General features: G+C 34.2%; 1 protein-coding gene across 1 annotated transcript in view; it reads left to right on the forward strand.

The window, feature by feature from the left end:
* Positions 1-22,500, forward strand: part of LOC144956698 (extracellular sulfatase Sulf-1-like) — a 73,297-nt gene that overhangs the window by 50,391 nt on the left and 406 nt on the right. The window contains 9 exon segments of the mRNA XM_078887358.1: positions 1,002-1,182; positions 3,349-3,607; positions 4,716-4,838; positions 7,614-7,774; positions 8,563-8,726; positions 10,921-11,096; positions 12,883-13,025; positions 13,535-13,649; positions 15,555-22,500. The exon segment at positions 15,555-22,500 is cut by the window's right edge and continues 406 nt beyond it. Of these exon segments, the coding sequence (XP_078743484.1) occupies positions 1,002-1,182; positions 3,349-3,607; positions 4,716-4,838; positions 7,614-7,774; positions 8,563-8,726; positions 10,921-11,096; positions 12,883-13,025; positions 13,535-13,649; positions 15,555-15,775 (1,543 nt within the window). The 3' untranslated portion in view covers positions 15,776-22,500.

Genomic DNA, 22,500 nt, shown 5'->3' on the forward strand with positions numbered 1-22,500 from the left:
AGGAAGTGTACTATGAACTTTGTACATTTATAATTCATTCCATCCTTTCTGTCTTTGCCTGTTTCTTAGTGTAGAAATTGGTGGGCTCAATCAAGAGAACCACTAGGAAGTGTACTATGAACTTTGTACATTTATTATTCATTCCATCATGACCAATTTTCAATTACCAGTATTCTGTGATAATATTTTTCGATTTTACATTTCCGTATTGATAAATTTTTTGTGACATTCGAAGTTGTGAAAAACTGTCTGTGAATGATACAATGCAAGCTATATGAGATTCTGTAATTATAAACTATTGTATAAGACAATTTAAGGATAATTCCTGTTTAGCCTTTAGTAAGATAAGATAAGATAAGTTATGAAAATGCAATGACATAATTTACGTTTAAAATAAATGCTAAGAATGCCGGTAAAGTATTATCCATTTGAATAATATGACTCATAACCATAAAGATAATATTCAGTATGTTTATCACCACCGCAATCATGATTATTTTAGAGATAATTGGTAAAATCTGGTTTAATCAATTATGTGAATTTTTTTTTTGTTTTTTGTTTTTTTAATTGAAGTTTTTAAAACTGATTTTCTTTATATATAACTTGTTGAAATTCGATTACATAATGGAATTTTTTTTTTACAAACGTCTTTTAATTTTATCATTGTTGGATCTTACGCTCTCAGGTTCGATACTGTCTCTGGTCAGTCGGGTTTTACACATTTTATCTATTTTCTTTTCCTGACATTTACTGTTATAATATATAATGTTATAATATATAATGTTATAATATATAATGTTATAATATATAATGTTATAATATATAATGTTATAATATATAATGTTATAATATATAATGTTATAATATATAATGTTATAATATATAATGTTATAATATATAATGTTATAATATATAATGTTATAATATATAATGTTATAATATATAATGTTATAATATATAATGTTATAATATATAATGTTATAATATATAATATATTCCAGCAAACTGACTCGAGGGCGACTTCGTATCCGTATGCGTAAGGAAGAAATGATTCTGTTGAACCAAATGGCCAAAGGGGGCAGCAACAACGAAGCCCTCAATTTCTACATTCCACAACGAACACATCAACTAGCCATGGAATGTGCCAGAGGGGAAAACCAACTGCCCTGTAAGCCAAAGCAGGTAAGAAATATGTATAGTAATAATGATAATAATAATAATAATAATAATAATAATGATAATAATAATATATAATAATAATAATAATAATAATAATAATAATAATAATAATAATGATGATGATGATGATGATGATGATGATGATGATGATGATGATGATGATGATGATGATGATGATGATGATGATGATGATGATATAATAATTATGATAATAATATAATAATAATAATAATAATAATAATAATAATAATAATAATAATAATAATAAGTAAGAAGAAGAAGAAGAAGAAGAGAAGAAGAAGAAGAAGAAGAAGAAGAAGAAGAAGAAGAAGAAGAAGAAGAAGAAGAAGAAGAAGAAAAATAATGATAATAACAATAATAATAATAATAATAATAATAATAATAATAATAATAATAATAACAATAATAATTTCCATGAAACCAAACATCTCAAAGTACTTTACAGATAATCAATTAAGTTATGAACATAATATCTATAGTCAAAATGAAATATTGAAACAAAATACAAATTTCTTAAATATACAAGTATACAAAAATTACAATCGGCATGGTGTAAAATGAATTTTGAACATGTGGGATTTGAAAGCAGATTTGAAGTTTGAGATGTTCTCGATTTCTCGACCCAACCTATTAGAGAAATGGAGAACATCTCAAATGGGTTGGGGTATGTAGCTAGGGTATTCCAGAGTTTGGTGGGGCCATCACATTGAAAAGAGCGATCACCAAAAGACTTTAACTTCCTTTTTGATACACATAATAAAGTGATGTCATGTGATCATCGAAGGATTCTGGTTCGAGGCTTAAAGTTTATAAATTCAGAAAGATAAATAGGGGCTAAATTGTTGAGCGAGGCATTTGAAAACTAATAAAGCCATTTTGTAATCTATTCTAAAGCGGACAGGAAGCCAGTGCAAATTTTCCAAAATCGGGATGGTATGGTCGGATTTTCTTTCTTGATATAATATTATGCGGGCTGATGGATTTTGTACCTGTGGTAATTTACAAGTTAAATTTAGTGGGAGTCCTGACAAAAGGGAACTGTAATGATCGAGTTTTTATAAAAACCAAAGAAACCATAAATTTTTTTGGTGACATTTTCAGTTAAAAACTTTCTGACAAGGAATATTTCATTGATTTCAAAACTCAAAGATATTTACAGACATTCTTTTATTTGGAATGACATGGATAGATTTTATTGAAGATGTATGATAATCCCAACCCCCTCCCTCTGCCCCCCCCCCCCCCTCATACTCCTCCAACATTTACAAAGTGCATATAGAGGAAATGCATATCCCTCTGGTTTTACTGTCCTGATCTGAGAATAGACTGAGTACAAAAATAAGAAATGGACATCGTATTTGGAATTTTCATATTTGACACAGATCTATTTCAGAATAAATCTAGTTATTGTCACCGTTGAGTAGGACAATTTATGCATGACATTCTAGATAAACTTGACTCAGGTATGAATAAGAATAAGAAACTGACTTTTAGGAAGTGGTAGATATTGTAAAAATGCTAGTACAAAAAGGAAATCTAACTGGTGACTTGAGATGTATGAAATGGAAGTGTGTTTCATATGATTTGCCGGGGGAATGAATATAGCATGACTTACTTGACTTACTTTTGAATTAAGCCTCTTGACTCCTGCCGGAGCATAGGGCCTCAACAACACTCTTCCATCTTCTTCTGTCCTTGGCACAGACCTTTGCCTCACTCCAGGTAAGATTGGAGACCCTCAAATCTTGGAGAAGGCTTCTCCTCCAAGTCTGTTTTGGACGACCCCTTTTCCTCTTGCCCTTTGGGTTCCATTTGAGAGCCTGCTTGGTTATATTACAGGGCTCTTTTCGCAGGGTATGGACAACCCATCGCCACTTTCTGCGTCTGACCTGGACATCCATTTGTTCTTGGTTTGTTCTTGTCCAAATGTCAGCATTTGGCACTTTGTCAAACCATTTCAACCTGAGTATTTTTGTCGAAGACAGCGATTGACAAAAGTAATATACCATTGTGATGTAAATTGAACATGGAAATCTGTTCATAATTGTTGATATTGACAGATTTATTATTTGCAAAATGCAGAACTTTGAGTGACTCTCAATTTTTTTTCTTTTCTTTTCTTTAAATTCTTGTTTTTGCACGCACTAGAAATACTACTGCATCGAGACAAATGGAAGACTCCGCAAACACAAATGCCGTAACTTGAAGTGGTCCAATAAAGCTGGGAGTGGAACCTCTCTCCAGAAGGATTCTCCCTACACTGGAAAGAATTGTCAGTGTCGTGGACGTGACGACAGGGGAGGAGCTGGTGGAGCTGGTGGTGGTGGTGGGCGGGAACAGAGAAGGATGGAGAAGAAGGAGAGAAGACGGCGACACAGACAATTGATGAAGAAACAAGCAGAGAGAGGTGAGTTGATTACATATTATGCAATCTGTTTACTGTGGAATGGGCTGACTAAAGCCAGTCTTAGACCACTGTTTTAGCATCTTTATATGATATGGGGGGTGAAGTGGCCGAGTGGTTAAGGCATTGCACTGTGACCTGGAAGGTCCCAGGGTTCGAGCCCTGCTTCAGGCACTTTTGTTCTTTTCCTTGAGCAAGATTATTAACCCCCGATTTGCTCACTTGGACAACATGGGTGATTCCTGTTGACATCAGACATCTTGTTTGATGAGTTATTTATATTCCTTCGTGGAATGCCCAGGCGACGAAATCTTATGATGTCATGGCAGAAGGGCATAATTTTTTTAAAAATGATGATGATGATGATGATGATTATTATTATTATTATTATTATTATTATTATTTATTATTATTATTATTATTATTATTATTATTTTTATTATTATTATTTTATTATTATTATTATTTATTATTATTATTATTATTATTATATTATTATTATTATTATTGTTATTATTATTATTATTATTATTATTATTATTATTATTATTATTTTATTATTATATTATTATTATTATTATTATAATTATTATTTTATTATTATTATTATTATTATTATTATTATTATTATTATTATTATTATTATTTATTATTATTATTATTATTATTATTATTATTATTATTATTATTATTATTATTATTATTATTATTATTATTATTATTATTATTATTATTTTATTATTATATTATTATTATTATTATTATTATTATTATTATTATTATTATTATTATTATTATTATTATTATTATTATTATTATATTATTATTATTATTATTATTAATATTATTATTATTATTATTATTATTTATTATATATTATATTATTTATTATTTATTATTATTATTATTATTATTATTATTATTATTATTATTATTAAATAAAAAAGACTTTCAAATATCAATTTTCCAACCTTTTATCATCATAAAAACGCTACAGGCAGTCATTGTTCTTATTCTTTAGACAAGGCTTCAAGTCACCTCTAATTCTTACATTTCATATTTCGTGTATGTTGCAATGTGAATATCAATTTCCTGTCTTTTTTCCCCCCAGAATTCCAGGCCAGATTCAGTCGTGTGAAAAGATCCGTCCTCACTAGACCACCCATCCCATCCAGTGGGGGCCAGCAAGGTGGGGTCAGTGGCCCACTCAATCCACAGATGGCCGGTGGCCTCAGTAAGTCTGCGTGACTTTTTGTACCTTTCAAAAACAAAAATTGGCTAGAAAACTTTTACTGAATGTGTTAGATGATCAAAATTCCCTTTATTCATCCCATAGGGTCTATTGCAAGGGAAGACTGGAATAACTCAGGCATCAGCCGCAGTGCAGCGCTGCAAATTTTAGATATAGGGCGAGGTGACTTGCTCAAAACTCAAGGCCACACAGTGCAGCGGGTGATCGAACTCGGTACCTTTCGGGTGCGAAGCAAAGGCCGTATCGCTGAGCCACGCTATCCCCGCTGTTACTTAATGTGTTAGATATAATCAATTTAGCGGATGGTTGGATGGGAGCATCACCCTTGAATCGTATACCTATGATGTTCGCATGGGTGTACGATCCGATAATGATGTCGTTTCTTCTTCTCTTTACTAGCCTATCCTGCTTCTTTGGTTTGTGATTGTATTTTTGACAGGGGATATTTTTTTTTTCTGTAAATCTTCTGCCTGTTTGTTCTTGGTTATTTATAATTTAGATTATGATATCTTTAGGTTATGATTTTGATTTACATTTGTACTATTTTTGTTAGATTGCTTGTTTTTTTGTTTCAGTGGTCTCTCATATAACCTCAATTGTGTTGGAAGAGACCTAAAGCAACAAACAAACAAAAAAAAAAAATAATCAATTTAAAGAAGTACTAACCTTTTATCGGACTCTTAAAAAAGTTGTAAAATGTAAAAGATAACAGCGTGGGTCATTGGTACGGTCTTTGCTTCGTACCTGAAAGGTACCGAGTTCGATCACCCGTCGCTGAGCTGTGTGGCCATGAGCAAGTCACCTCGCCCTATTTCAATTTGCGGCGTTGCACTGCGGCTGACGTCTGGGTTATTCCAGTCTGATAATGGATGATTATCTATTATAATAGATGATAATAGGTATCAAACCGTTGTTACAGCTATCCTTATTTTATGAGCATATTTTTGATGTTGAATATTATTTATATTTCCTGGTGGACATTGTAATTATTTAACCTCCACAGTACAACCAAACATTCCTGTTCAAGTGCCTTCCTAATACTTTTGAACAACAAAAAAAACAAACATGTTAGGTACTTGGAGACTTCCAATTTTATGATGTAAGCCTTTCCTCTTGCTGGGTGGGGTTCCTGACCTCCCATAGTGGGCAGGGAGGTACATACTGTGTCTTCTATCCCCCTGCATCCTGGGTGGGGTTCCTGACCTCCCATAGTGGGCAGGGAGGTACATACTGTGTCTTCTATCCCCCTATATCCTGGTTGGGGTTCCTAACCTCCCATAGTGGGCAGGGAGGTACATACTGTGTCTTCTATCCCCCTGCATCCTGGGTGGGGTCCCTGACCTCCCATAGTGGGCAGGGAGGTACATACTGTGTCTTCTATCCCCCTGCATCCTGGGTGGGGATCCTGACCTCCCATAGTGGGCAGGGAGGTACATACTGTGTCTTCTATCCCCTGCATCCTGGGTGGGGATCCTGACCTCCCATAGTGGGCAGGGAGGTACATACTGTGTCTTCTATCCCCCTGCATCCTGGGTGGGGATCCTGACCTCCCATAGTGGGCAGGGAGGTACATACTGTGTCTTCTATCCCCTTATATCTGTTATCCAACATGCTCTCTGTCTTTGTCTCGGAATGAGATTACTTGGTTTTGTCCTGGCACTGGCCGGAATCCTAGCTGGGAGGGAAACAGTCAAATGCAGTTATTGTTTTGGGAGATGATATTTTTTTCCTTGTAAATCATCTCTCTGTTATGTATTATTATTTTTATTTTGAATGTATAATGTAAGCATTTGAGTGTGTTCCTCTTTGTTGGATTTTGTGCTTGTGTCTGGATGAGACTTGTAGGTGACTTCAAACTAAGTACATTGGTGGTGTGCTCTTGGAATCTACATCTGATCCCTATTTGTTCTCAATTCCCCTTTGTCTTACTTTTTCTTTGGTGCTTTAATTGTAATTCTAGAACTTTTTACTATCCCATTTTCTTCCTTTTTACTGGCGCTGCTATAACCTAAATGTGTTGCAAGCGCCATAAAACCCTTAAAAACAAAACACAACACACCTTTCCTCTTGAGTCTAGGATAAGATGTTAGGAATCTCATAATGAAATAATAATGAATAATAATAATGAATGAATTTATATAGCGCCTAGATCCACAATGTGCTCAGAGGCGCTTTACAATGCAAATAAAATACAACAATAAATTGATAATTTAAGCATAAAATCTATCATATTGGAATAGCATTAATCAATTTGTAATTTAATTACCACGTCAATCTCTTTAATTATCTCGTCAATTAAACAGGATTGAACTGTCTACGTGAGCTTTTATATAGGACAATATCCACTAAATGTGCTCAAATCGCTTTACAAGGGGTCCCTGACCAACAGCAACATGTAGAACGAAACATGACGCCTGTTAGGCGATATTAACATTTTTCGGACAGAGACAACGCTGTAAATAGCCAGGTACTTATTTTACACCTGAGTAAAGTGAGAGAATGTGAGTAAAGAGCCTTTTCCAAGGACCCAACTATGCGCTGAGCGAGGCTCAAATCCAGGACCTTTCGATCCGAAAGCGAGTGTCATACCACAAGACCACATAGCCGCAAAAGAATATTTACGTCTATTACCTCATATTGTTAAATTGTATAACCTTGTATAGCCCTTAGAGAAAATGCTGGTAAATCAATGAAAATGGAAATGCACTTTATATGCATTCATATTTAATTATTCGTTTATTTATTTATTGACTCCAGATGGCTTCGAGTCCATGTTCAACAGACGATGTCGTATTCTGTCCAACCAGTCCGTGCTGTGTGACCTTGACATTTACCGAAAGGCCGAAGCCTGGGCCAGCCACAAGGAACGCATCGATGACATGATTAAAGAATACAGGAAGGCACTGGAGGATTTGAGGGTAAGAGGATGGGGGATGAGGGGAGGGGGGGAGGGGGGTAAAGGGAGGATTGTACATAGGTCTGGAATAATCTCACCCCTCTTTTCTTGTGTGTTTGTGGCTGTGACGGAATTTTTACCCATCTTGAATTTGACTGTTTCAAGTTCGAACCTCAGACAAGGCACCTGCCAGTACCACACACAATGGGTGAACATTTTTGTAAAAAAACATTTAGTTTTACGATCATTGTTGCTTTAAGGGGCAGTGTGGCTCAGTGGTACGGTCTTTGCTTCGTACCCAAAACTGTGCTGAGTTCGATCACCTGCCGCTGTGCTATGTGACCTTTAGCAAGTCAGCTCGCCTTAGCTCAATTTGTGGCCCTGCACTGCGGCTGATGCCTGGGTTATTCCAGTCTTCCCTTGGAATATACCCTAGAGACAAATTTCGTCTATGGGATGAATATAGGGAATTTTAAAAAATCTTGTTTTAAACACACTCAACATTGTTTGAATTCTGTCACAAGTCACACAAGAACAGTGAGAGAATGTGAGTAAAGAGCCTTCTCCAAGGACTATGTGGTCTTGTGGTATGACACTTGCTTTCAGATTGGAAGGTCTTGGGTTCGAGCCTCGCTCAGCCCATAGTTTTGAGTCGTTTCGGCCCTTGGTCTTTCGTCAGGAGACAAACAACAAAACACAAATATATAAGGTTAGAGAATATCACATTTTGCCAAATGTTTACTTACTTTTAATACAATCATTTTCTATCAAATCAACCTCAGTAACGAAGTCTTTATTCTTTTGTCCTAGGACATTCGTCGTCATTTGATCAAACAAAGACCTGTGGTCCCCTACCATGATGTTGACGACGATGACAGTCAGGTCTATGGAGTGGATGGGACATCTGAGTGCGATTGTGACCAAGATGGACTCAGTGGTCAAGAACCTGGAGTGGTGGACTTGAGTCAGAGAAGGTGACAAATTTTGTGTCATTTTCTAAATTGGGATACTGAAATCCAATCATGAATTGAATAAAATTTGTTTAACTCACTCAACCCTAACACCGACTATATCCGTAGTTTACCCGGGTTACTTTTACCCCATGCCTATTTATTACATTTTTTATGAGACAAATTATAGGCGTAGTATCAATGCTAATGTTTTTAGTTTTTGCATGTTAATGGTAGTTGAATAAAACTATCTATGTACATGCTCATTTTTAATACATTTTTCCCAATTTTGAATTGTAGCAAAAGTCTCTAGAATTGAGTGAGTTAATATTATGACTAATCTATGAATCCAATAGAGATATTGGTAAGGTCTTTTCTATTTCTCTTTCGCCTGATAACCCTTAACCCTTTCTCTTTAGCATCTGTCATTATCTTTTAATTTGTTTTGCCCTTGTCATGGCTTAGATCCTTTATTGCGAGTAAGGCAGTTGGATGTGAGTGTATGGTTTTCTCTGGAAGATGATTTTTTTTGCGTGAAATGCATCTTTGGGAATGAGTGTCTTCCTTCTATGGTGTGTCCCATAGCATCATCTGTGTAAAACCTCAGGCAGGACATGTATTTATTACTTATCGAATCGACTTCCATTTCTTCCTTTTCTCCTTTATCTAAAGCTTTATGGTCTAGTGCTATAACACTCAGCTTGAACCCTGTAGGTCTAGGGTTCAAGTCAAACTTTTGGCAGTGCAAAATTTAGTCCTTGCAAAAAGATTTTTAACTGACATTTTCTCAGCATACAGGATTGCAAAATGAGTACCTTGGTCAGGAGCAGCGTCTGGATGGGGTTCCTGACCTCCCATAGTGGGCAGGGAGGTACTTACTGTGTCTTCTATCCCCCTATATCCGTTTTCCAACATGCTTTCTGTCTTAGTCTTGGAATGAGATTACTTGGTTTTGTCCTGGCCCTGGCTGGGAGGGAAACAGTCAAATGTTAGTTAGTTTTGGGAGATGATATTTTTTTCCTTGTAAATCATCTCTCTGTTATGCACTGTATTATGTTTTGTTTATGTATTGTATATGATTTGTAAACATTTGAGTGTATTCCTCTTAGTAGGGACCTGAGCTTGTGTCTGGATGAGACTTTTAGGTGATCTCAAACTAAGTACACTGATAGTGTGCTCTTGGAATCTACATCTTTTTCCTATTTGAACCAATTCCCTTTTGTCTGCCTTATTCTTGGATGCTTTAATTGTAATTCTAGAACTTTTTACTATCCCATTTTCTTCCTTTCTACTTGCGCTGATATAACCTAAACGTGTTGCAAGTGCCGTAAAACCCTTAAAAACAAAAAAACAGGAGCAGCGTTGTTTTGATGGAAAGAAATACCCCAGAGTCTTGCATGCGTCTTGTCTCACCATGTCTTTTCAGTGTTGCCATTTGCTTGGGATCCTTTGTAAAAAAACTTGAGCTTTTATATAGCACAATATCCACTAAACTACCAGGTACTCATTTTACACCTGAGTACGGTGAGAGAACGTGATTAAAGAGCCTTTTCCAAGGACTCAACTATGCGCTGAGCGAGGCTTGAACCCAGGACCTTCCGATCGGAATACGGGTGTTATACCACAAGACCACATAGCCGCACAAAGTTTAAAGTGCTTTTAGTACATTAACTTAGATGTTATGCGACATAAAAGTTCACAATTAAAAAAAGAAAAAAATCCCTTCCCCCAGCATCTGTGACCCAAGAGTGTTGAAGGTAATGAAGCCTACATCTATCCAATTGCCTGTCTGTGTCGTGTACTGTCCTACCATCATTCTTTACCATTTTGCCTGTATTAACTCTTTCAGCGCTGAGGCTATATTCGCATTTCCGTCACAAAATGGCTGACACCTGATTGAGGCAGCATGAGAATGACAAAACTAAGATAAAGCGACATTCGAATTCGGCGTAAAATCTCAATTTAAATATCCCCCTAGGGCCAATTGAATGTTCTGATGAAAGAAATGATACCATTGGTTCAATTTACAGTACTTTTGTAGAAAATAGGATTGGATTAAATTATTGTTTTTGCATTTCAAGACTGGCTGCACTGTGTGGCCATTGGCCAGTAGAACAGATTCTGCTCTGGCCGCACACTGAGGCCAATGGCACTGAAAGAGTTAACCAAAAAGTATTAGAAAATGACTTTGGTTCAGATGTTTTCTTTTGTCTCACAGACGTCCGGATGGCCGGCCATATTTGAGTAAACAAGAGAGAAGGAAGCAGAGGAAAAAACTGCGTAAATCGAAGAAGGGAGGAGGGGGGTTGGTCAACCCCAGGCCGTGTAAAGTGAGTGGAATGCAATGTTTCTCCCACGACAACGACCACTGGAAGACTCCGCCATATTGGACATGTAAGGAAATTAATTTTAAAAATTAAAAATAAATAAATAGATAAATATAAATTGAGCTTTTATATAGCGCAAAATCCACTAAAAGTGCTCAAAGTGCTTTACGAGGGGTCTCTGGCTAACAGCAAAATTTAGCATTTAGGACGGGGACATGATGCCTTTTAGGCGATATTACAATTTTTTTGGGACAGAAAATTGCTGTTAACCTCTAGGTTCTCATTTTACACCCGAGTACGGTGAAAGGATGTGAGTAAAGAGCTTTCTCCAAAGACTCAAATATGCGCAGAGTGAGGCTCGAACCCAGAACTTTCCTATCCGAAAGTGAGTGTCATACCACAAGACCACATAGCCGCACAATTATATTTATTCTTTCTGTATATCGGGGATGGGCCTTAATCGATACTGAACGGTATCGAGTACTCGATCGAGTAAGGATTTTCAAAATCGAATAATTTATTCAATACTACTAAGGGTCAGTTGAACCTACAGCGCAAAAGGCACCAGTGATGGGCCTTAATCAATACTGACAGGTATCGAGTACTCGATCAAATAAGGATTTTCAAAATCGAATAACTTATTCAATACTACTAAGGGTCAGTTGAACCTACAGCGCAAAAGGCACCAGTGATGGGCCTTAATCAATACTGAAAGGTATCGAGTACTCGATCGAATAAGGATTTTTAAAATCAAATAACTTATTCGATACTAAGGGTCAGTCAGTTGAACCTACGGTGCAAAAGGTGAAAAGTTAGATCACAAGATCAGACGAGGTCGTCTGTCAACTGTCAGCCTTCCACAGACTATTTAGTAAGGGAAGAAGAGTCTGCATAGTCTGTGGAGTTGTCCATTATCTATCCGTTCATTTCAATGACATTTTATTTTATCTTTTTTAATAATAAAAGAGTGAGTTTCATTCATGACAAAGCCAAAGCAAGCTACAGATGGAATATCGATAGAGTGTCAAAAAGTATCGAGTACTCAATAATTTCAACCTTAATGAGTAGAGTATCGATGAAGGTATCGAATAATGCCCATCCCTACTGTAACAGAAAGAGAACTGCAACAAAACAAATCTATTTATTATTATTGATTTATTACAATTAATGGTTTTATATACTTTTCAATAATCTATTGTTATTACAATTATTATCACTTTATTATTATTATTATTATTATTATTATTATTATTATTATTATTATTATTATTATTATTATTATTATTATTATTATTATTATTATTATTATTATTATTATTATTATTATTGTTATTATTATATTATTATTATTATTATTATTATTATTATATTATTATTATTATTATTATTATATTATTATTATTATTATTATTATTATTATTATTATTATTATTATTATTATATTATTATTATTATTATTATTATTATTATTATTATTATTATTATTATTATTATTATTATTATTATTATTATTATTATTGTTATTATTATTATTGTTATTATTATTATTATTATTATTATTATTATTATTATTATTTTATTATTATTATTTTATTATTATTATTATTATTATTATTATTATTATTATTATTATTATTATTATTATTATTATTATTATTATTATTATTATTATTATTATTATTATTATTATTATATTATTATTATTATTATTATTATATTATTATTATTATTATATGTTATTATTATTATTTTATTATTATTATTATTATTATTATTATTATTATTATTATATTATTATTATATTATTTTATTATTTTATTATTATTATTATTAACTATCTACCTTTTCCCCAGATGGTCCATTCTGTTTCTGTCCCAACACAGCCAACAACACATTTTGGTGTTTACGCACCATCAACCAAACACACGACTTTCATTACTGTGAATTTCTCACAACGTTTATGAGTTTCTATGACCTTCACAAGGATCCTTTCCAGGTAATGTATCACATACATTCAGACATACACATGCATCATCATCATCATCATCATCATCATCATCATCATCATCATCATCATCATCATCATCATCATCATCATCATCATCATCATCATCATCGTCATCATCAATATCATCATCATCTTCATCATTGTCATTGTCATCATCATCATCGTCGTCATCATCATTATCATCAACATCATTATCACTATCATCATCTTCAACATCATCATCATCAGTATCATCATTTCATCATCATCATCAGTATCATCATTTCATCATCATCATCATCAGTATCATCATTTCATCATCATCATCATCATCAACACCATCATCAATCATCATCATTATCAATATCATCATCATCTTCTTCATCTTCATCATCATCATCATCCTCATCCTCCATCTCCTCCTCCTCATCATCATCATCCTCATCATCGTCATCCTCATCATCGTCATTATCATCATCATCATCATCATCATCGTTATTGTTTTTCACATTCAACAGATGAAAAACACAGTGACAGAGTTGAACTACGGCATCTTACAGCAACTCCATGAAGAGCTGAAGAAGCTCCGAGACTGTCGTGGTGCCAAGGAATGCACTCTACGCAGTAGTCAGAGTGAGTAACCCTACTACAATATACCATTCAACACTGAGGTTTTGGCCTACATCTGTTTCCTATTTGAACCAATTCCCCTTCATCTTAATCCTGACCTCCCATAGTGGGCAGGGAGGTACTTGCTGTGTCTTCTATCCCCTCTTATCTGTTTTCCAATTGCCTTCTGTCTTTGTCTTGGAGTGAGATTGCTTGGTTTTGTCCTGACCTTGGTCGGAGTCCTTGGCTGAGAGGGAAACAGTCAAATGTATAGTTATTGCTTTGGGAGATGAATTTTTTTTCCTTGTAAATCATCTCTCTGTTATGTACTGTATTATGTTTTATTTACATGTTATATTTGATTTGTTAACATTTGAGTGTATTCCTCTTAGTGGGGACCTATGCTTGTGTTGGGATGAGACTGTAAGGTGATCTCAAACTAAGTACTTTGATGGTGTGCTCTTTGAATCTACATCTGTTTCCTATTTGAACCAATTCCCCTTTGTCTTACCTTTTCTTGGGTGCTTTAATTGAATTCTATAACTTTTTACTATCCCATTTCTTCCTTTCTACTGGCGCTGATATGACCTAAATGTGTTGTAAGCGCAGTAAAACCATTAAAAACAAAAACAAACCAAAAAAAAAAAAGCCTGAACATGTTTGGATTGCGGAAAAATTAAATGACAAGAATTTAAAATAATTTGCAGAATCATGAAATTATGGGATGTTTTGTGTGTATATACATACAACACACGTTATTTTCATAATTTAAGAAATAAAAATTCTGTAAATAATTCAAAGTGGCACGCCTTCTTCAGTGAGAAGAAATTTCCTCTTGACATGAATTATTTTAATGGCTAAGTTCGTCTTCAAAACCACTCATTTCATTATTTTTTTTTAATTTAAAAAAATGGAGCTTTTATTAAGCGCAATATCCACTAAACGTGCTCAAAGTGCTTTACAAGGGGTCCCTGACCAACAGCAAAACGTAACATGTAGAATGAAGCATGACGCCTGTTAGGTGATATTACTATTTTTTTGTGACAGAGACCAATGCTGTCAACGGCCAGGTACTCATTTTACACCTGAGTACAGTCAAAAAATGTGAGTAAAGAGCTTTTCCTAGAACTCAACTATGCGCCGATCGAGGCTCGAACTCAGGACCTTCTGATCCGAAAGCGAGTGTCATACCATAAGACCACATAGCCGCATTTCATGATAAATTGGCCTCAAATGTTTCAATAGGCAAGGTCTTGTAAATGAGAAAACAAAGTTTTCATTTGTTTTAACTGGTAAACAACTGAAAAGAAAAATGACCCGAGGACAAATTCCTCTGAATCCCACTCAAATGGTTGAGTTATGAAAGTTGAATTAAGATAATTGCCATTATTGAGGAGAATTAATTTGGTTTTTAAAAAATCGCTTCACGTTCCTAATTCTGATCATATTGACGCTAAACTAAATTTACTTCATGTTGACCATTTCAACATAACACCACGTTACTCAATAAGTCACAATTTTGTTACGGTTGTATATTTGTTTTTTCAAAATGCCACAAAAGGAAAAATAAATAACAATGAGAAATAGAATGTAAGCTTCAATTTAATTACGAAAACTGATAAAATGGATGTTTCGGGTTTCCCCTTTATCTTGTAACAAGCAGCAACATTTACATTACCCAGTATTCTTCAAGAATAACCTCCCAGCTGCAACACCGTGATTTGTTCGTTCTTTAATAGTTTATTTGATAAAGGGGAAACTCGAAACATCCATTTTATCTGTTTTCGTAAATAAATTAAAGCTAACATTCAATTTCACATTTTTTATTTATTTCCTTGAGCTTGGAGCAGCAACATTTACAAAAGGGAAAAAGGCTGTTCTTTTCACAACCTAATTTTAACCTAATTTTTGACCTTTGTTTGACCCCAGAAAACCGTTTGCCCCACGACCCCGACTGGCCTGGGATGGTCCACCTGAAGAGGTCATCGCGACTTGCCAAGACATTTAAGTACAAGTACAAGGATGACTACTACCATAATGATGATGATGATGATGATAATGATGATAATGATGATGATGGTGATGATTTTGATGAGGAGGAGGATGAGGAATACTACGACGAGGATGGAAATTCCCCTGATTATGAATAATGTTGTCAGAATGTCGTTTCAAACCTGTTCTTGTAGATTATTGTCTTTTTTTTTTTTTTTTTTGCCATTGCATTAAAAATTGAAATAAAATGAAATAAGATAACAACATTGTGATGAGGATGTGACAAAATGGGCAAAGCTGAAGGTTGTTAGAAAAGGATTTCCTCCATGTTTGTGTTTTAAGAATGTCTAAATAACAATGTCAAATTGAATGTACGCTTCAATTTAATATACGAAAACCGATAGAATGTACGTTTCCGGTTTCCCCTTTATCAACAAAACAAGATGAATGAAACACTAAAGACGAATTTCGTCTGTAGTGTTTCTTTCATTCATCCTGTTTTGTTGATAAAGGGGAAACCGGAAACATCCATTATATCTGTTTTCGTATATTAAATTGAAGCGTACATTCAATTTGACATTGTTATTTTTATCTTCGAGCTTCGAGCAGCAACATGTACATTAAGAATGTCTAATCACTTCCTGGGAATATTTAATTTTGGAATGCAAAATAGAAGAATGTGAGAATAGTTTGTTGTAAATTTCAGATGAAATCAACTTTTGTGATTTCACAAAAAACGGTATTTTGTTTCTGAAAATGTTGTATTTCCCGTCTATTGTCTGCCTTTCCGTGCTTGAACTAGAAGAGTGATTCTATGACTGATAAACTACCGTCAAGTGGAGTGACTTTGCTTCAACCGATTTGGAACATTTTGAGTATTCTCAGGCTTGTTGTGGTTATCATCTTTATTAGAAGACTTGGTTTTTCATCAAAAGAAATAATTGTTGTAAAACTAGGTGTAATCTTGTCTATCCAAATCTATAGAGGAAAAGTCACCCCTTAAGGCAATGTGGCCCCATTTGGCGGTACATCAGAGAGATTCTGTTGACTTGTTTTAATTTGGCCAGTTATAATTAATTGCATATGTACAGATATGAATATTTATTTTACACCTATTAATTTTTTTTATTTTTTAGGTGATAAAATATAAATGTTCCACCAAATTAAGGGTTGTAATTATGCATACCTGCCAACTATTTTGATATATAATTTTATTAAGTGCATATTTTTAAATACATACAGAATTAATTTCTTTCTTTTTTTTCCCTTTGGCTGATATGACCTTAAAGCATCTCAACCACCTGGGCTTTTATGATAGAATTTAATAAGCAGTACAGTCTTTGCTTCGTACCCGAAAGGTACCGAGTTCGATCACCCGCCGCTGCGCTGTGTGGCCTTGAGCAAGTCACCCCGCCCTAGCTCAATTTGCGGCGCTGCACTGTGGCTGACTCCTGGGTTATTCCAGTCTTCATTGCATTTTATGTCGACAGAATGTCCTCATTTTTTTATTACATTTACAATTCATCTGACAATCAACAAGTTTTTTTTTTTGTGCTTGTGTTTGTGTTTTTTTTTTTTTTTTTTTTTTTTGGGGGGGGGTTCTTTTTTTTCTGTGAGGTGGTTTACTTTTATACTTGTAGAAATATTTTGTATGTTTATGTGTTGACGATAATCTTATTCAATGGAGAAAAAGTATAATTTTTTTATTAATGATTGCATTTTTAATAATTGTTAAGTACTTAGAATTTGTGTCGTCGTATGAGAATACTAATGATGTCACAATATAGATGTAAAATATTATTCTTGATACTGTTATTATTGATGTGATTAATATCATCTCTGTTTCAAACCTGGGCTTTCGTTTCTTCACCACCTATTTCAATGTGTTCTCAATTCAATTTTTGTCACAGAGCTGTGGCTGCCACAGCTAAAAACTAAAAAGTCTTCAGTTAATTTTTTTTGTTTGTTTGTTTCTAGTGCTTTTTAGGCCTAATCCCATTTATAGCATAGCAACTCTGAAATCTGTATTGATCAAAATATAATCATTTTAGAATCAGTCAATATTTTTATTGAAAGAAAAGTCATCTGTCCTTATAGTGGAAATCGTTTACATCTCTATATGTTACAGTGGAAGGTTTGAATTGAGATATTGCCAAGTTTAGTCAATTTTTATCAAAAATGAGTTCTTGTCATAAATAATTAAATCAACCCTTTTTGTACATCTTCGGGAAATATCAAAGCTTAATTTCACTTCTAAATATTTTTTACAGCTAGTCAAGTTGAAAAAGTATAAAATTTGAGAAAAGTTGCTGGATATCTTTCCCATACATCTGACCATAACTTCATGGAACACCCGATTTACTTCAAATAAAGATTAAAATGATCTGGTGAGCATAGCCTTTTATAAAATGAAAAAAAAAATGTAAATTCAAAATGTTCACCTTCCGGCTGATTATGTCATGCATTGACACATATGTCAAAAACAACAGGACTGGTATTTTAAATAACTCCACATGATTAATATTGAAACTAGCAATTGCAACTAAAGGCAATTTATGTCTTTATCAATTCTTAAAAAATAATCGTTAAATTTGTTTACACAAAAATGTGTCAAAGCAAATTACAAGGAAATTATTCTATTTTGTTATAAATAACAATGTGAAATTGAATGTAAGCTTCAATTTAATATACGAAAACAGGTATTTACAAACTTACATTCAATTTCACATTGTTATTTATTTCTTCAACCTGCAACATTTACATCATCTGTTTTGGAACATCTTACTGACGGTTTTCTTTTTCTTTTCTTTTCCGTTTGTTTTTATTCATAATAATAATAATATATGGTTTTTATATAGCGCCTCACCCTGTATATCAATAAGCTCAAAGTGCTTAACAATAACGTGGCTACTTTCACTCAAACATGCAATATAAAACAAAGCAATATAATTCTACAGCGTTACATACTAAAAAGAAATGTTTTAAGATTTTTATTTTTTTTTTCGTATTTTTGGTCTATGCATTTAATCAGATGTGGGTATATTGTTTTCTAATGAATCAAACTAGCTATATTGATATATTAAGATATTTATTTACCCACAATTAATTATTTTTTTATCAATTATTGTAAACAGCCTACCTTATCGACATGATGCGTTTAAGTGATTTAAGTTCATTGTTCAACTGAAAATCAAGAGAGGTTACTCTTACATTATTTCAAAATTTGTCAATTATTTCTTTTGTTACTTCCCTTAGTTCAAGGTGAATAGAGTTTCTGACGTCATTGACGATGATTTGTACCTCCATAAAGCTGTTATGAATTATCCCCCCTTTAATCTTCTGGAGGAGTATTTCATAGCAGTCTTGTTTTAGAATTATTCTATGTTAATATGATTCAATAGTCTGATGTCACGTCCACCCAGCAACCAGCAGCTTGGTTCTAAACAAAGAAAATCGGCACTTTTTATTTATCATGCTGGCTAGAAATTTTTTCACATGTCATGTGATCAGAATGTATAAAAGTCAAAACATGATCAGGTTTATAATGTTTTTCTCCTCTGGATACAATTTTATGCTCATCAGAGAAGTATTTCATATGGGTGTCCGCCATTGTTCCGATAGTTTAGAGCCAGTGTTACTAAGTTACCATGCGTCATTAGGAAGGAAGTGACGTTACGACTGTTGAAGAGTATTGCAAAGAGGAGAAAAAAAAACCATCTTCAAAATGCTTATAGGTTATGATTTTGGTTTAGCTTTTTTAAAAAAAACAAACTCTCTTGACCCTGGCACAGACTATTGTTTGGAGATGATGACGTCATCACATGAACCGGTCCTGGCTTTATAATACTCATTCACTATTTTATATACTTATATATTTTATGTATATTCATTGCTGTACCTTTGCAATCACGTGGGAGATGGTTTGTCCTAATGCCCTGTATTGATCAAAATAAAACCATTTTAGAATCAGTCTATATTTTTATTGAACAAAAAATGGGCAAAATGCATAGCTGTTTAGATTTTCGTGAGTTTTAGATATTTTTTTAATTTTAGGGTGCTAGTCTATTAGATAATCTTGCTGGTTGGGGTTCCTGACCTCCCGTAGTAGGCAGGGAGGAACTTCCTGTGACTTCTATCCCCTGATAGCTGTTTTCCAACATGCTTTTTGTCTTTGCCTTGGAATGAGATTACTTGGTTTTGTCCTGGCCCTGGCTGGATAACCTAGCTGGGAGGGAAACAGTCAAGTGTATAATTCAGACTTTTGGGAGATGATATTTTTGTCTTGTAAATTATCTCTGTTGTGAATTGTATTATTTTTGTTTATGTATATAAGATATGTAAACATTTGAGTTTGAGTGCGTTTCTCTTAGCGGTGACCTGTGCTTGTGTCTGGATGAAAACTTTTAGGTGATCTCAAACTACTTTGATAGTGTGCTCTTGGAATCTACATGTTTCCTATTTGAACCAATTCCCCTATTGTCTTACCTTTTTTTGGGTGCTTTAATTGTAATCCTAGAATTTGACTATCTCATTTTATTAATTGTAATTCCAGAACTTTTTACTATCCCATTATCTTCCTTTTTACTGGCGCTGATATGACCTAAATGTATTGCAAGCGCCGTAAAACCCTTAAAAACAAACAAAACCCCAACAAAAACAGAAATTTTTCTTTTTAGGGTGCCAGTCTATTAAATAATCTCAATACAAGCCACAAGGAGATGTCGGATTTCTTTTTAACTATTTACACGTCTCTTTATATTTTTTTGGTATAGGTGAATGTTAGTTCGGTGGGATCCTTTGATTGTGTCTGAAGGATGAGACTTTCAGGGAATCTCAAACTGAGTACACTGATCGGAAGTTCTTGGGATCTACATCTTGTCCTTATTTAAACCAGTACTCTTTATCTCACTTTTTCTTGTGTGTTTTCAGTCGTAACTCTAGAATTCTTTGACTAAACCATTTTCTTCATTTTTACTGGCACTGAGACTGGGTGGGGATCCTGACCTCCCATAGTGGGCAGGGAGGTACATACTGCGTCTTCTATCCCCCCATACCCGTTTTCCAATTGTTTCCTGTCATTGTCTTGGAATGAGATTACTTAGTTTTGTCCTGATCCTTGGCTGGGAGGGAAACAGTCGAATGTATAGTTTTGGGAGATGATATTTTTTTCCTTGTAAATCATCTCTCTGTTATGCATTGTATTATGTTTAGTTTACATATTATATTATATGATTGGTAAACATTGGAATGTATTCCTCTTAGTTGGTACCTGTGCTTGTGTCTGGATGAGACTTTTAGGTGATCTCAAACTAAGTACTTTGACGGTGTGCTCTTGGAATCTACATCTGTTCCCTATTTAAACCAATTCCCCTTTGTCTCACCTTTTCTTTTGTGCTTTAATTTTAATTCTAGAACTTTTTACTATCCCATATTCTTCGGTAAAACCCTTAAAAACAAAGAAAAACAAACTGGCACTGAGATGACCTAGATAAGTCGCAAAGCACGGTAAATCAAACAATAACATTACGTGTTGCAAGCATATCAAATTAAAAAATTAAGGAGCAGGCACCGGTGCAAGATAAAGAACTGAACAAGAGTGTTATGAAATCGACCTTCTGAGGTTCGATCCCCAGCAGTCGAGGTCGACTGATTTTTTGGGATGGTTTTATTTCTTGTATTTTCTTTCTTGCTTTGTCTGGCACCTTTCATAACACACTTGTTCAGATCTTTATCTTACACCAGTGCCTAAAACCAGACAATCATCCATGAAAGAAGCATGGCATTTCAGACAAACCATTTCTCAATGTTTGGTGTTTTGTACACACACATAATTCAATGCAACGTTTTTATTGGTGATTTGTACACACACATAATTCAACGCAACGTTTTTATTGGTGTTTTGTACACACACATAATTCAATGCAACGTTTTTATTGGTGTTTTGTACACACACACACACACACACACACACACACACACACACACACAATTCAATGCAACGTTTTTATTGGTATTTTGTACACACAAATAATTCAATGCAACGTTTTTATTGGTGTTTTGTACACACAAATAATTCAATGCAACGTTTTTATTGGTTATTATTACTTAAAACACATGAAATTGATGGTAAAACCCCGTGTAGTTCGCGATGTTCCCCAAGCACTGCCCCATAGTGGGTAGGGAGGCACTTTCTGTGTTTTCTTTCCTGCTATATCTGTTTTCCAACATGCTTTCTGTCTTTGTCTTGGAATGAGATTACTTGGTTTTGTCCTGGTCCTGGCCAGATGACCTGGCTGAGAGAGAAACAGTCAAATGTATAGTTAGAGTTTTAGGAGATGATATATATTTTTTTCCTTGTAAATTATCTCTGTTATGCACTGTATTCTGTTTTGTTTACATATTATTTATGATTTGTAAAAATTTTAGTGTATTCCTCTTAGTTGGGACCTATGGTTGTCTGGATGAGACTTTTAGGTGATCTTAAACTGAGTGGTGCTTTGATGGTGTGCTCTTGGAATCTACATCTGTTTCCTATTTGAACTAATTCCCCTTTGTCTTACCTTTTCTTGTGTGATTTAATTGTAATTCTGGAACTTTTTACTATCCCATTTTCTTCCTTTTAACTGGCGCTGATTTGACCTTAATGTGTTGCAAGCGCCGTAAAACCCTTAAAAACAAACAAACAAAACAGATTATAAATATTTAAGTTTACACATAGGTTTCTGTGTTGGTTCTATTGATCAAATGGTAGAACAGTGGGTATTTTACTTAAGACACATGAAATCGATAGTGAAACCTTGTAGTTCACGATGTTAGCCAATCACTGCCATTGTTTACATTATGACGACGACTGTCCGAGAGGCGTGGTTATCTATGTGTCATT

The sequence above is a fragment of the Berghia stephanieae genome, chromosome 11 (assembly GCF_034508935.2).
Source record: "Berghia stephanieae isolate SIO BIC M18660-M18661 chromosome 11, UCSD_Bste_1.3, whole genome shotgun sequence".
NCBI classification, from domain to species: Eukaryota; Metazoa; Mollusca; class Gastropoda; order Nudibranchia; family Aeolidiidae; genus Berghia; species Berghia stephanieae.